At 58.0% G+C, this 13,585-nt stretch overlaps 2 protein-coding genes across 7 annotated transcripts in view; one reads left to right on the top strand and one right to left on the bottom strand.

The window, feature by feature from the left end:
• IKBKG (inhibitor of nuclear factor kappa B kinase regulatory subunit gamma) overlaps window positions 1–5,088 on the bottom strand; it is a 24,357-nt gene extending 19,269 nt beyond the window's left edge. For 2 of the 3 annotated variants that reach the window (XM_068962940.1, XM_068962942.1), the window contains exon 1: window positions 123–250. The gene's annotated coding sequence lies outside the window, so the exon portion shown is untranslated. Of the gene's footprint in view, window positions 1–122; window positions 251–5,018 lie in introns of those variants that run through there. The other variant, XM_068962941.1, reaches the window with a different exon arrangement.
• G6PD (glucose-6-phosphate dehydrogenase) lies at window positions 614–13,585 on the top strand. Of its 4 annotated transcripts, none has more exons than XM_068962936.1 (13): window positions 614–799; window positions 1,668–1,795; window positions 8,812–8,849; window positions 8,924–9,032; window positions 9,467–9,684; window positions 10,835–10,993; window positions 11,079–11,204; window positions 11,521–11,614; window positions 11,972–12,158; window positions 12,257–12,492; window positions 12,583–12,659; window positions 12,748–12,840; window positions 12,972–13,585. In XM_068962936.1, the coding sequence occupies exons 1-13, from the start codon at window positions 688–690 to the stop codon at window positions 13,060–13,062; spliced, it is 1,668 nt and encodes a 555-aa protein (XP_068819037.1). In that variant the 5' UTR covers window positions 614–687; the 3' UTR covers window positions 13,063–13,585. The 4 variants fall into 4 exon arrangements, with proteins under 4 accessions (XP_068819037.1, XP_068819036.1, XP_068819039.1 ...); XM_068962935.1 differs by having other exon boundaries at window positions 10,805–10,993; XM_068962938.1 differs by lacking the exon at window positions 614–799 and adding an exon at window positions 969–1,080.

The following is a 13,585-nucleotide window of genomic DNA, read 5'->3' as shown; positions in this document are numbered from 1 at the left end:
GAAGTGCGCAGCAAAACCCGGCTGGACCGAACAGGAGGGGGAAGCCTGGTCATCTGGGGAGGGGATGTCGGAGGCGGCAGAACGCCCACCGATGGTACCCTGTCTTCGGAAAAGGGCCACACCTGTCAGCTGAGTCGGTCCGACGTGAGAAGGGCGGGAACGGCGGGCCCCGAGCGTTCCTCGGACCCCCGGCGCTCCGAGAAAGTCCGAGTTCCGCTGTAGCCCTTCCCTTCTCCCTCTGCCAACTTCTCACTTCCGGCTTCCGGTGTCTAAGCTGTCGGATCCGGAAGTAAAACGCTCAGGTCCCGCCCCTGCCTGGCCGGCCGGCGGAAAGTGAGAGAGAGGCTGCCCAAAGCGGAAACCTGAACCCACCAAGCCTTGGTTGGCCCGCGGGGCATTCCCCAGTAATTAGCGTCGCGACCTGCATTCCCCCTTGTCTCTCCGGCAGGGCCGTCCCCCTTCCCGCTAGGGTTGGAACCACAACGAGGCTGTTATCTAATAGGGCTGATTTGACCTGCTCCGGCGACCGGTCTGGCGAGGGGACGGAGCTGCAGAAGACCCCACCCACCAACAGGGTCGAAGAGCAGGGTCAAGCAGCTGGCGGAAGTGGAGGCCCGCGCGAGCACGCAGAACCTCCCCGGGGCCCTGCGCCGACAGCCAGACTCTAGGGGCGGGGTCGGGCCAGGGATGGGGACACGGGCGAGCTGCGGGGAGCTGCAGGCGGACTCGCGAGGTAGCGGGGACACGGCACAGCCGCAGCCGAGACAGCAGGCGGCCCGCGGCTCAGCGGCCGGCGCAGGTGCTCGAAGGGCAGGGCGGGCCAGGGCTGGGGCCTCCACGGGGGGGTGGGGGGGCCCCCGGCCTGGCCGGGATGCGCACGCACCTGCCCGCGCCCTCGACCTTCCCCGCCCCACGAGGGAGGGGCCCGCGGAGGCCACACCCCCGTATCTCGCCTGAGGCCGGTCAGCTCAGCCCAGGCTCCCGCCCCCGCCGGTTAAATGGGCCGGCGGGGCTCAGCCCGGGGAAACGGCCGGGGACTCGGGGTCTGCGAGTGTGACGGGCGAGAGCAACGAAGCACAGGTAACCGAGTGGGCGGTCGCGGCGCTACGAGGCACTTTGATTGCCCAAACTTAAGAACGGGGCAAAATCCAGAGGGCCTAACCAATCTGGTACCCTGCGTTGCCCTCATGGGACCACCCGAGGAGACGGAGACCCCGAGAGGGCCAGGGACTTGCCGGGGGTCTGCCCAGCGTGGCAGGAGGAGGGCTGGAGCGACACTCCCATCGGCTGCACTACCTCGCACGCTCCAGCTCATTGTGGAGTTTCTGCCTGCATCCTGGGTGACATGGTCTTAGGCAGATCGTACGCTGCGCCAGCGGCGTTTTACTCAGTCGCCCCAGAGCTGAGGCCCTAGTAAGAATCCAGTAATGTTTTGGGTCATTTTGTAATATACACCACAGAAGAAGGTTGCCCAGAGAGGATGGCCGGAGCCCAGGGCCAGCAGTTTCTAATTTCCCGAACATCCTGCTCCCCAGGTATTCACAGTCAGTGGTTTCAGTAATGAAACATCTGCTGGAGGAGAGCCCAAAGGACTCCTCCAGAAAGGGGCTAGCTTCTCAGTGCTCCTCTCAGCTCCTGCCTTGTCAACTGAGTTTTTCTTTCACTAGAGAGCGCCATGGCAGAGCAGGTGGCTCTGAGCCGGACCCAGGTGTGCGGGATCCTGCGAGAAGAGCTGTACCAGGGTGATGACTTCCATCAGGCCGATACGCACATCTTTATCATCATGGGTGCATCGGTGAGTCTCCCCTACCAAGCCCCACAGCTTAAACGCAGCAGAAGGGACCTCACGGTGCCTGTGCTTTCCCAACTGCTTGCAGTTGGGCCCCTCGGGCTCTTGCCCCTGCTCAGGAGCCGCTGTCAACCTGTTACCACCCAGTATACACACACCATGAGGCATTTCTGAAGTCCGTGTGTAGCCATTGAGTGTAGACCTCTGTCTGGAGCTGGGAGGCCCTTCGGAACTGTCTGGTTGGACTTCCTCCTCCACAGGGGAGACAGAGAGATAAACAGGGGAAGCAGTCCATTCCAGAAGGGTGTTTTCCAAACATGTTTCTGACTTGACAGATGTCACACAGTCAGTGCCAGAGGTAGGATCCAGGGCCCGATCTCTACCTTGTCTGTCTACCCTCACGGTCCCCAAAGACACACACTTGACCCTTCTTGAAACCCCATCTCTTTGCCCCGACTTCCAAGGCCTCCCAAGGAGCTGAGACCAGCCCCATTGTCCAGCCAGTGGAACTGCCACTTTGCTGTGATGAGAAAGGCCAGAGACTAGAAGCAAAGGCAGAAACAGAGCGTGCTGACCATACATGTTGGGAGGGGGTGGAACATGAGAGGGTGGGTGGGTCCTGGGAGAGCCATGACCGGCCCCCCTAACTAACAGCACTTTCTCCATGTGCCACGTGGAAATAAGATCAACCCAGTGGCAAGACATGAGAAACGGCTGGAACGCTGTCTACGTTTCATCTCAAAGGGAAACTCTACATCCTGGACTGGACCAAGAATCCGCTCCCCAGGATTACGAGCATCTCTGGTGGTGACTTACTGTATAAACCTGAAGCAAGAGTTCTACCAAGCGAGTGAGCTCTTGACAGGGCAGGCATGGTCTCTCTGTCCCTTCCACACCCCTCTCCCCTCAGCTCTGGAGGAATTCAGCTCTTCATTCATGTATCATAACAGGCTACCGCCCTTTGCAGAACGTGTTTCCTGCCAGTTGTGTGATTCTGGTCAAAACTTGGAAAAAGAGCCAGAATGCAGGGCAGGGGGCTTTGCGCGTGAGGAGGGCTGTGCTGCTGGGAGGGAAGGGAAGGCTGCCCGAAACTCTCCCCTGACCGTCTTATCACCCCAAGACTGTAGGATGCCCAGGAGGGGCACACAGGGGGCAGCTTAGCCCCCACCCTGGCCCCAGCCTCGTCCCTCGAGGCACCAGAAAGCTTAACACCTCGGAGTTGGTCCAAGAAATAGGTTGACAAAGAAAGTTACTCAGGATTATTTTTCCTCCTTCCCCCATCCCCATCCCAGCCTGTCCCAAGACATTCCAGCAGAGGGTCCCCAGCCTCAGTAAATTGCCTATGACCCTAGACCCTCAACTCCGAGTAAACACCTCAGTGAGAGCATCCAAGTGTGTTCTGTGGCCTGGGCCAAGTGTCTCCTCCTCTCTCAACCCCACAGTCTCCACTTGGCAATGGAAGTCTTTGGAGCACCAAGGGGCCCCAGGGTTCTGCTGAGCTGATTTGGTGACTCCTCCCTGCCTTCACCTGTGGCGGCCTTGGCATTGGGCAACACTGTTTCTTTGCAACCGGAGTAGTTCCCCTTTGCTCTCCTCTGTTCCAAGAGCAATCAGCAGAGGCTTCTAGGGCAGAAAGGGGAAGTGCTGGCTGCAGCCAGCAGGGTGGGGGGTGGGGGAGTACCAGGGCCTCCGAAGTAGAGCCTGTTTTTTCTGTTTTGTTTCTCCCCTTCCTGCTGAGATATGTGGGAGGCAGGCAGGCGGCACAAACCTGTTACTCTGGGAGACCAAGGAGTTCACAGCACAGCAGGCACCTGCCCTGAGGCCCCCCCACCCCCCACTGTGGGAGCCGTGCCTGGGGGCTGGGCCTGAAGGTGAGTGCATGTGACAGCAAACACTGCCAGGCCTTCACACCCCAGGCCTTGGGAGGCGCCAAGGTCCGCAGAGCCAGGGCCTCAGAGCGGAGCCTGCGACTCCAAAAAGGATGAGCTGTCCTCCGCCCCTCTTCTCCCTGCACCCACTCACCCAGGTTCCGCCCCGTCCAAAGGCCAGCCTGAGGAGTTACCTGATGGCCTTGTAGCTGCAGCCGCTCCCTACTCCCTCCTCCAGACTCCCACCCTCAGTAGGAGGGCAGTGGACGTACTTACAGGACCTGGTCCGGAGGCCTCTGGAACCCAGGAACCCCGTTTCTCCTTCCAGACCAGTGTTGAGAGAGGAACCCTGGGCCTGCCAGGCTGGAGCCACTCTAACCCCCAGTGGAAACAGAGCGATTGAGATGAGAGAAAGAACAGGCCGAGGAGCCCCCTCGGGCAGAAGTGGCTCAGTGCAGGTTCTGCAGGGCGGTCTTTGCCTCTGGGCCTCAGTTTCCCCATCTGGGGAGACGGGGTCCTGCCAGGGCTGAGCTGGAGGACCCGGGCCCTCTCTCCTCAGGGGGTGCTTCTGGGCCACCTCCCCTCCTGGGGCGATAAGATTCCTGCTGTGTCACAGTGACTCTGGCGCTCCCCCAAAGGGCTGATGAGTCATGAGCCCCGCGGCCCAGGAGGGAGACCAGGCAGATCTTGCCTCGAGGGGGATAGAGCCCACCCCTGCCCGGCCTCCCAACTTCTACTGTCACGTGCTCCACCCTAACACCCTGCGAGACCAAGGGCTCATCAAACTGGAGACTTGAGATAAGATCAGGGTGCTGGCAGGCCAGATGCAGGTGGCTGGAAATCTGCAGCAGGCCCTGCTCCTGCTGCTAAGTCACCACGTGGCCCCAGACTCCTCCAGACCCCACGAGCACTGTGCTCTCAGCCCACGTTACCTCCAGCAGTGCAACCAGGCCCAGGCTGCTGGGTAGGGGGCCTCCTAGGCCTCTGTGCCCCCACCGCCGTCTGGGTCCTACCTCACTCCTCCCTTGGGTGAGTGACTCAGGCCGCTAGTGGCAGGGCTGAGCTGAACAAGGCGAGCAGGTTTCACCCCTTGCTAATCCCAAAGGGACCGGTGAGGGCAGTCGGGTGTAGGGCACCGTGACTCAGCAGACAGGACACTAACCCACTGGAATTTGACCGGAAGCAAACATTCCTCTGGGCCAGGAGGTGCCCACCGACAGGGGACTGATGGCTTCTCCTGCTGGAGCCCCACAACAGGAGGGGTCAGCGGAAAGCGGGCACTGCTGGGCACTGGGAGGAGAGGGGCCACAGGGGTTGCAGCTGGGCTCCAGGGAGACCCCAGCCGGGGATCAGTGACTGACCTTGAGGCGCTGTTATCTCCAGGCTTCCCAGGGAAGGTGGCCGGCAGGAGGGGGCCCTGCTCCAGAGCCTTCAGCAATCAGTTCTAAGTGGCTGGCAGACAGGGGGCAGGGGCTGCAACACAGGGCACCCTGGTTTGGGAACCACCCACTGGAGCAGTCCAGGTTCCGCTAGAGCCCGGAGGTGGCGGAGAGACACTGGCCCGTGTGGGCTGGGCACTAGCCAAGACCTGGGCTGGAGCAGACTTGTCCACGTGCAGATGTTGGCTCAGCCCAGGAGACAGAGGGTGAAGCCACAAATGGGGATTGAGCGTGCTAGCCTCAAGAGTGGCCCCCCTCGCCCCCAGCCAGGGGAGGACTTGCCCACCTGGTAGCTCCCCAACTACCATCCTCATGGCCCGTCTAGGGGTGCGGATTGCAATCGGTTCTGGTCCTGCAGCTCCTCTCTGCAACAGTCCACAGATGTGACTGCATCCAGTGCTGACATGACTCTTAAAGGGTCATTTTGCCCTGAAGACTCAGGTCCTCACCCCTGGAGGTGGTTTTCCTGCCCGGGGCGAGTCTAGCAGCTCTGCCCAGCAGCCCTCACTGATGACAGGGCAGGGGGCATAAAAGGGCACCTGCTCTTCACCCAGGCCATGCCCAGGCTCACCACCTCTTCCACCCAGAGTGTAGAATTCCTTTGTCAGGTCACCAAAAGCAAGCAGGTAGCCGTGGCTATGGCAGCTAAACCGGCCTGGAGAGAAGGGACTGGGTGACTTCGTGGGATGACAATGTTGTTGCTCACAGTTGCTGTGTCTTCACACACTTGCCATTATCTTGGAAAGTTTCACATGGTCAACAGCAAGTGCCGCCCGCCATCTGCTCAGTTGTTCTTTTCAGTCTTTTTATTTGTAGGCAACATTCGCACACATCAAAAGACATCTTCTCTGTCCAATCGGTTCTGATCTTTATAACCAGAGACAACGTTTCCATCTCCCCAGCCAGTCCACCTCCTGCTGTGGACTCTCACTTCTGTCACTGTGGCTGCTTTGCCTTTTCTAAAGCGTCCCTTAAATGAACTCAGGGTGTTGAGTCTTGTGTGTCCAGCATTCTGGTTCTGAGAATTGCTTGTGTTGAGTAGGCCACTGGCTCATCCCTTTTTCCTTGGTTTGTAATCTTTGTTCTTGCCTCCTGCGTGGCTTGCAGGATCTTAGTTCCCCTACCAGGGATCAAAACCGCAAACCCCTGTGGTGGAGTCCTAACCACTGGACCACCAGGGAATCCCCCTGGCTCATCCCTTGGTGTTGCTGAGTAGGTGTCCCACTGTGTAGATATCCAGCTTGTCCATCCCCTGTTGATGGCCTTTCACTGTGTCCCAGCTCAGGGCTGTTGGGAATTATGGCTGCTGTGAACCCTGGTGCAAGTGTTTCCTCCACACCACCTCCAACACCAGGTGGGGTTAGTTTTTTCAGATTACAACCTACTGGTGAAGGTCAAGCTGGATCTCATTGTGGTTTAATTTGTATTTTTGTGACAACTGGTCATCTTGACCACTTTCTTGTGTGTTAAGTAATCATTGATTTTTCTTGTTGTGAAGTATGTGGTCAAGCCTTTACCAATCTTGAATTCTTTTCTTGTTTTGTTGTAGAATAGGTTTTTTTTCTTTTTGATTGACCTTTTTAACCACGTTCAAGTGTACTAACCAGTGGCATTTAACACATTTCACAATATCGAGGGGAGTGGGCTGTATACTCCAGATACTACATCTGGTGAATGTTTTCTCCCAGTCTGTGGCTTATCTATTCATCTTGTTTTTTTTCCTCAATTCATCTTCTTAATAGTGTCTTATGATGACCAGGAGTTTCTAATTTTGCTCAAGCCTTCATTCATCCATTTTTCTAGTTACTGCGCTCTGTGTCCGAGCTAAGAAATCTGTTTCTACTCCCATCTATTAACTTTTTCAAACCTAAAATCTTATTAATTGTAATAATTTGCATAAAGCTTGGTTTCAAGTGGTTTTCCTTTTTTAAATGGACAGGTGGTCAGCTAGAGACCAGGCCTGCATGACACTTCCTTCCCCACCTTGTCGTGTGTCTTGTTCTCTGCCTGCTGCTGGCGGGGCTTCTGTTGGGGTGTTGAGTAAAGAGCTGAAGACAGGCCCTCTTTTCTTGCTCCTGGTTGTTGAAAGAGGACTATTTCAACCTTTCCCTACAGTATATGATGTTTGTGGAGTTTTTAACAGGGTCTGCTTAGCAAGGTGAGCAAGTTCCGTTTTATGGCTAGTCTGGGAAGAGGTCCTATCATGCTAGGTGTTGAAATTTTCTGGAACATTTAATCTCCATCTGGTGAGTTTTAACAAGGTACCTAGATTAAAAACTCTAAAGGAGTAGACATATGGCTTAGAGCTTTTTTCCTCTAATCTGTTCATGTAGTGAATATTAATGATTTTTTTCTTTTCAATATCAAACCAAGCTTTCACTTGCAGGATGATCCCAACTTAGTTTGGACATACTCCATGTTTGATGTTGCAGGGTTGGGTTTGCTGGTATCTGCTGCAGAATTGTTTGCACTTGTATCTGTATTCATGGATGAGACAGGCTTGGGACCACCTGTGCGCATTTCTCAGACTCTGGCTGCAGGGTCCTGGGGCCACCACGTGGCTTGGCAAACACTCCCCGAATGGCAGTCTCCGTGGCATTTTGTGAGACCTGTTGGCAGAGCTGTCTCTGTCAGGGACGATTGTCAGGGGCCAGACTGGGCTTGCTGGGAAGGGTGTGAATGCCATCCTGCCTCCTTAATGACCATTGCCTCCTCAGGTCACTCACTCCATTGTGGTATGTTGGAATTTTCCAGAAAAGTGTCCATTTCATGTAACTTATCAGATGTGGCATAAGGTTATTCACAAAACCCTCTGTGGTCTTTCCTGTCAGTAGTTTTGTCCCACTGCCCCCGTGATTCTTGGTGCCTTTTTAAAAAGCAGTCTTTCCCAGGGGACTGTTTGAATTAATTAGTCTTTTTCGAATACCAAGATGGGGCTTTGTTGAGCTGTTCTTTTGGCTTGTTTTCCATTTTATTCATTTTTACTTTGCAGTGTTTCCTGCCTTGTGATTTGTTTGGCTTTTAAATTCTGCTGTCCTTTTTCTAGGGCTTCCCTGGTGGCTCAGTAGTAAAGAATCTGCCTGCAATGCAGGAGACTCGGGTTCAATCCCTGAGCCAGGAAGATCTCCTGGAGGAGGTAACGGCTACCCACTCCAGTATTCTTGCCTGGAGCATTCCATGGACAGTAGAGCCTGACAGGCTGCAGTCCGTGGGGTCACAAAGAGTCGGACACAACCGAGCAACGATGGATGGTCCTTTTTTGAACTTTTTCAGCTGAATGCTGAGTTCATCAGCTTCGAGCCATTCTTTTTTTTGCTAACATAAGCATTTAAAGTCATGCCTCAGTTTTGTCGCGTGCTACTTCCAATGCCATTCAGTTCCAGTGAGTCTAGGGTTTTCTTTAGCCCATGAGCTCTTTAGAAGCGGGCTTCTTGTGTTGGCTTTGGTTTTGCCCATTCAACCACAAGACGAGTCTGTGGCTTGTGGGACCAGCGGGTTAATGGAGTACATCCTGGCCAGCGTGAGGTCTCTTTCCCTTAAGGTGCCCCCCAGCAATGTGCGGGCACTCCAGGCCAGGGTCAAGGGCTAGACTGGGCCCCAGTTCAAGCAGCTCAGTCTATACACAGGGGGTAGGACAAACGTGCACAGGTCTCCCCCGTGGGGGTGATCTGGGCCGTGTCCTCAGCTCCTAACCACGCCTGTTTCTCTGTCGCAGGGGGACCTGGCCAAGAAGAAGATCTACCCCACCATCTGGTAAGCCTGTGTCCCCACCGCCCCCTGTGGCCCCGTGCCCCCTCGCCCTTGCCACAGCCATAATCTGCCCTCAGGTGGCTGTTCCGGGATGGCCTTTTGCCCGAAGACACCTACATCGTGGGCTATGCCCGCTCCCGCCTCACAGTGGCTGACATCCGCAAGCAGAGCGAGCCCTTCTTCAAAGTGAGTGGTTTCTGGGGTCTCGGCAGGTGGCACACACCACCACCACCCCATCCCATCACAGAGGCCCTTCGTCCCGCCCCTCCTATGCCAGGCCACCCCCTCCCTGGCACCTCCCAGCCCCCTTGTGACTTGGGCTTACCACTTCCTTCCCACTGTACCCTGTGACCTCTCAAAAATGGAGATGCCTGCCTTCTCTCAACACATGGTACATAGGTGGCATGGCTTTGGAGAGAGAGCTTTCTCCCAGATCCCAGTTTGCTGGACTCCGGCTTCTGTCTTACAGCATTGAGGCCCCCACCCCGTGGGCGTGCTAGAGCTGTGAGTGACCCCAGTGCGAGGCTAGGATGGCTGACCCCTCAGGAAGCCTGCTCTGCCTATGGGCTCATAGGAGAACAAGGGCAGGGGGCCAAGATGTTTGTGTCCATGTTGCCCAGGCTACCCCGGAGGAGAAGTCCAAGCTGGAGGAGTTCTTTGCCCGCAACTCCTACGTGGCTGGCCAGTACGATGACACTGCCTCCTACGAGCGCCTCAACAGCCACATAAATGCCCTTCACCAGGGCACACAGACCAACCGCCTCTTCTACCTGGCCTTGCCCCCGACTGTCTATGAGGCTGTCACCAAAAACATCCACGAGACCTGCATGAGCCAGACGTAAGGCTGGTCTTTCTCCCTCCCTTCCTGCCTTCAGGGTGTGCCCTACCCTGGTGTGACCTGCCCCAGCAAGCTGAGCAGAGCCCCCAGGGCCAACCGGTCTAGGGAGTCTGAAAAAGATAGATGCCCCTGGTTTGTTACTTCCATGAATTCAGTCTGCAGAGAATGGGCATTTTCCGTTTTCTGGAAGTTTCCCCAAAGTGCTCGCACCCGTATTTACCATCCAGGTCCCTATATAGACTCGCAGGGTCAGCTTCGCAGAAATCCCACTGTCCCTGGCAGCAGTCCCGACTAACACCACAAGGTGGCAGTATTGCTCCACGAAACTTTTTCACTGCTGCCGACTTAGGCTCTCGGCACTTCCCACGGTCCCCTCGACCACCACCAGGGGGCGGTGTTGCTCCACAGGAACCCTGCTTCCTGTGACGCAGTAGCTCCTGCGTGCTTGCTTATGTCCCCCAACCCAGGGCCATATCTGTTTCACTTTGTCCCAGGTTTGGATGTGGAATGGCCACATTAACTCTCCGTTAGGATAAAGGGGGCTTCCCTTGTAGCTAAGTCAGTAAAGCATCTGCCTGCAATTCAGGAGACCCAGGTATGATCCCTGCGTGAAGAAGACCCGTTGGAGAAGGACATGGCAACCCACTCCAGTATCCTTGCCTGGAAAATCTCATGGACAGAGGAGCCTGGTGGGCTGCAGTCCATGGGGTCGTAGAGAGTCAGGCACAACTGAGCGACTAACACTTACTTACTTCCCCACGTTTAAACCCCTGGGGGGAGCTATGCCTTTGGCATCCCCTCCCCCTATTTCCCCACTAGCTCAGGGCACCCCCAGACCCCGCAGGACCCCTGCGTTGCCAGGAGGGAGCAGAGAGGGCAGGAGTCGCTCCTCCCACTCGCCAGCCAGTCAGGCTAGAAGGCTTCCGAGGAAGCTTTGAGCCGAGCCCCAAGGGCTGGGAATTAGAAGGGGTGTCCTCTGGGCAGAGGCCAAAGGAGACCCAGCCCTGCAGAACTTGGCTGGCCCAGCTGACTGCCGAGAGGAGGCGGGGAGTCTCTGCCTTCACTCCCTAGGGAAGGGAGGGAGGATGGGGATGGGATGCTGAGCCCTGCCCCCCCCCAGGGAGGGTGATGTGGTTCTGGGCTCTCACAGAGGCTGGAACCGCATCATCGTGGAGAAGCCCTTCGGGAAGGATCTGCAGAGCTCCAACCAGCTGTCCAACCACATCGCCTCCCTGTTCCACGAGGACCAGATCTACCGCATCGACCACTACCTGGGCAAAGAGATGGTCCAGAACCTCATGGTGCTGAGGTGCGCCGGGGAAGGGGCTGGGGACTAGGGGTCCCGGGCTGCCCCACTCCAATGCACAGTCAGCCTCCTTGTGCCCCTCCCCTAGGTTTGCCAACAGGATCTTCGGACCCATTTGGAACCGGGACAACATTGCCTGCGTCATCCTCACCTTCAAAGAGCCCTTTGGCACTGAGGGTCGTGGGGGCTACTTTGATGAATTTGGGATCATCCGGTGAGAGCCCGGCTCCCTTATCCAGGGAGGTGGGCACAGGCACCATCCCAGTCCCCTGCAGGTCCCCCCACCCCGCTCTGGGCTCCTGGACCCAGAGGTTCAAGTTGGGTGGCATGATTGTCTGAGCAGTCAGTGAGGACTGTAAAGGGTGGGGTCACTGTCTTCTGCCTTTCCTTAAGGGGACCTGGCAGACATTGGGGATCAGGAAGGAAGCTCACTGCTTGTTTCTAGAAGGCTGAGTTTGAGGCCCTGAGTGCTGGAAAGGTGGCAGATGAGGGGCTAAGGGAGCTCACGCCTCACTCCTTCCTGCCGACAGGGACGTGATGCAGAACCATCTCCTGCAGATGCTGTGTCTGGTGGCCATGGAGAAGCCCGCCTCCACTGACTCAGACGACGTGCGTGATGAGAAGGTGGGTGGGGCCGCCCCCTCCCTGCCCAGCCCCCTTTCCCTAGCCACCCATCCTGAGCACCAGGTGCCCTGGGCCTGGAGGCAGGCAGCCTGTCAGAGAACTGGCAGGGCCATGCGACCAAGCTTCTCCTGGAGAAGAAGCAAGGGTGGGGTGAGGTGGTCCTGAAGGGCCCTCGCGGGATGGAGCCTGAAGCCCGGCTTTGGCAGCAGGAGCAAAGCTGTACGTGGGACATCTCCTGACTGTCGGGGCCACTAGCCACTAGCCCATCTAGGAAGGCCACCCCTGGGCGTTAACATGGCTCCCTGGTGCCCGGTGTCCTCTTTACCCAAGGGGCCTGTCTTCCCGGCTTTCCTGCAGGTCAAGGTGTTGAAATGTATCTCAGAGGTGCAGGCAAGCAACGTGGTCCTGGGCCAGTATGTGGGGAACCCCAACGGAGAGGGGGAGGCCACCAAAGGGTACCTGGATGACCCCACGGTGCCCCGCGGGTCCACCACGGCCACCTTTGCGGCTGCCGTCCTCTACGTGGAGAACGAGCGCTGGGACGGTAGGTGGCGCCGCCAGCCCACGGGGATGGGAGCCGGCCCCTGCGGCTGGCCAAGCGCTCCCCAAAGCCAGCTCTGTCCATCCCCCATTTCCTCTCAGGGGTGCCCTTCATCCTGCGCTGCGGCAAAGCCCTGAATGAGCGCAAGGCCGAGGTGCGTCTGCAGTTCCGTGACGTGGCCGGGGACATCTTCCGGCAGCAGTGCAAGCGCAACGAGCTGGTAATCCGCGTGCAGCCCAACGAGGCCGTGTACACCAAGATGATGACCAAGAAGCCTGGCATGTTCTTCAACCCCGAGGAGTCGGAGCTTGACCTGACCTATGGCAACCGATACAAGGTGGGCAACCGCCCGGCCCCTGGGCAGGGGCAGCAGCCCAGGGCTCCGCAGGGCTCAGCACCTTGGTGACACCCTGTGGCCTGCCCGCAGAATGTGAAGCTCCCTGATGCGTACGAGCGCCTCATCCTGGATGTCTTTTGTGGGAGCCAGATGCACTTCGTGCGCAGGTGAGGAGAGGCCCCCCTCCATCCCCCTCTTCATCCCCCCTCCCTCTGTGGTCCCACTGGCCTCCCATCCCCACCCCTGTCCCCTCAGTGATGAACTGCGGGAGGCCTGGCGGATCTTCACTCCACTGCTCCACCACATCGAACGCGAGAAGGCCCGGCCCATCCCCTACGTGTACGGCAGGTACATCTATGCGGGAGGTGTGGGGGACAAGACGGGGTGTGTATGCGGGGTGACGGGGGTGGGGCGGGTGAGGGGGGGATCCTGGGGCTCAGGGCTCCCTCACCGCTCCCCACCGCTTGTCCCCCTACCAGCCGGGGCCCTGTGGAGGCAGACGAGCTAATGAAGCGTGTGGGCTTCCAGTACGAGGGCACCTACAAGTGGGTGAACCCCCATAAGCTCTGAGCCGGTCCCCCTCCTGTGCGCCCTGGCCCCGCCCACCTCTCTCGCTCCGCACCCCCCCCACCCGGCCCAGCTCCAGAGGACTCGGGACCACTGCCCCCAGCCCCACATTCCTGCCCCGGGCTGGGGCCACCCCCCCACCTGTCCACCCGCCCCTCCACCCCTCAGCCCAGTCACATTCCTCGGCCAGCCAGCACTGTGACCCCACCCGCACCCCACCCCAGCCAGCCTGTGTCCCCGGGACTGAGCCCCCCTGCCGCCCGGAACAATCAAGAGGAGGGCTATAGTTGGGGAAGACGGGGGCAAGGTCCTCAGAAGGCCGGGGATGGGGCCCTCGCACCCCCAGTCTCAGCGCCATTCCACATTCCTGGTCCCCCCGCAGAAGGGATGTCCATGTCGCCCAGTGCCCTCCCTGCGCTGGGCCCTCCAAATGTCCGTGTGCCCCCCCAGACCCCTCCACCATAACTCAGCACTCCACAGCCACCCCATCTCACCCCCACACACCCCCACCCCCAGCCCAAGGTGG

Source organism: Capricornis sumatraensis, chromosome X (genome assembly GCF_032405125.1).
Source record: "Capricornis sumatraensis isolate serow.1 chromosome X, serow.2, whole genome shotgun sequence".
Taxonomy (NCBI): domain Eukaryota; kingdom Metazoa; phylum Chordata; class Mammalia; order Artiodactyla; family Bovidae; genus Capricornis; species Capricornis sumatraensis.
The sequence above is the reverse complement of the archived record's forward strand: the minus strand, read 5'-3'. Positions and strand labels throughout refer to the sequence as shown.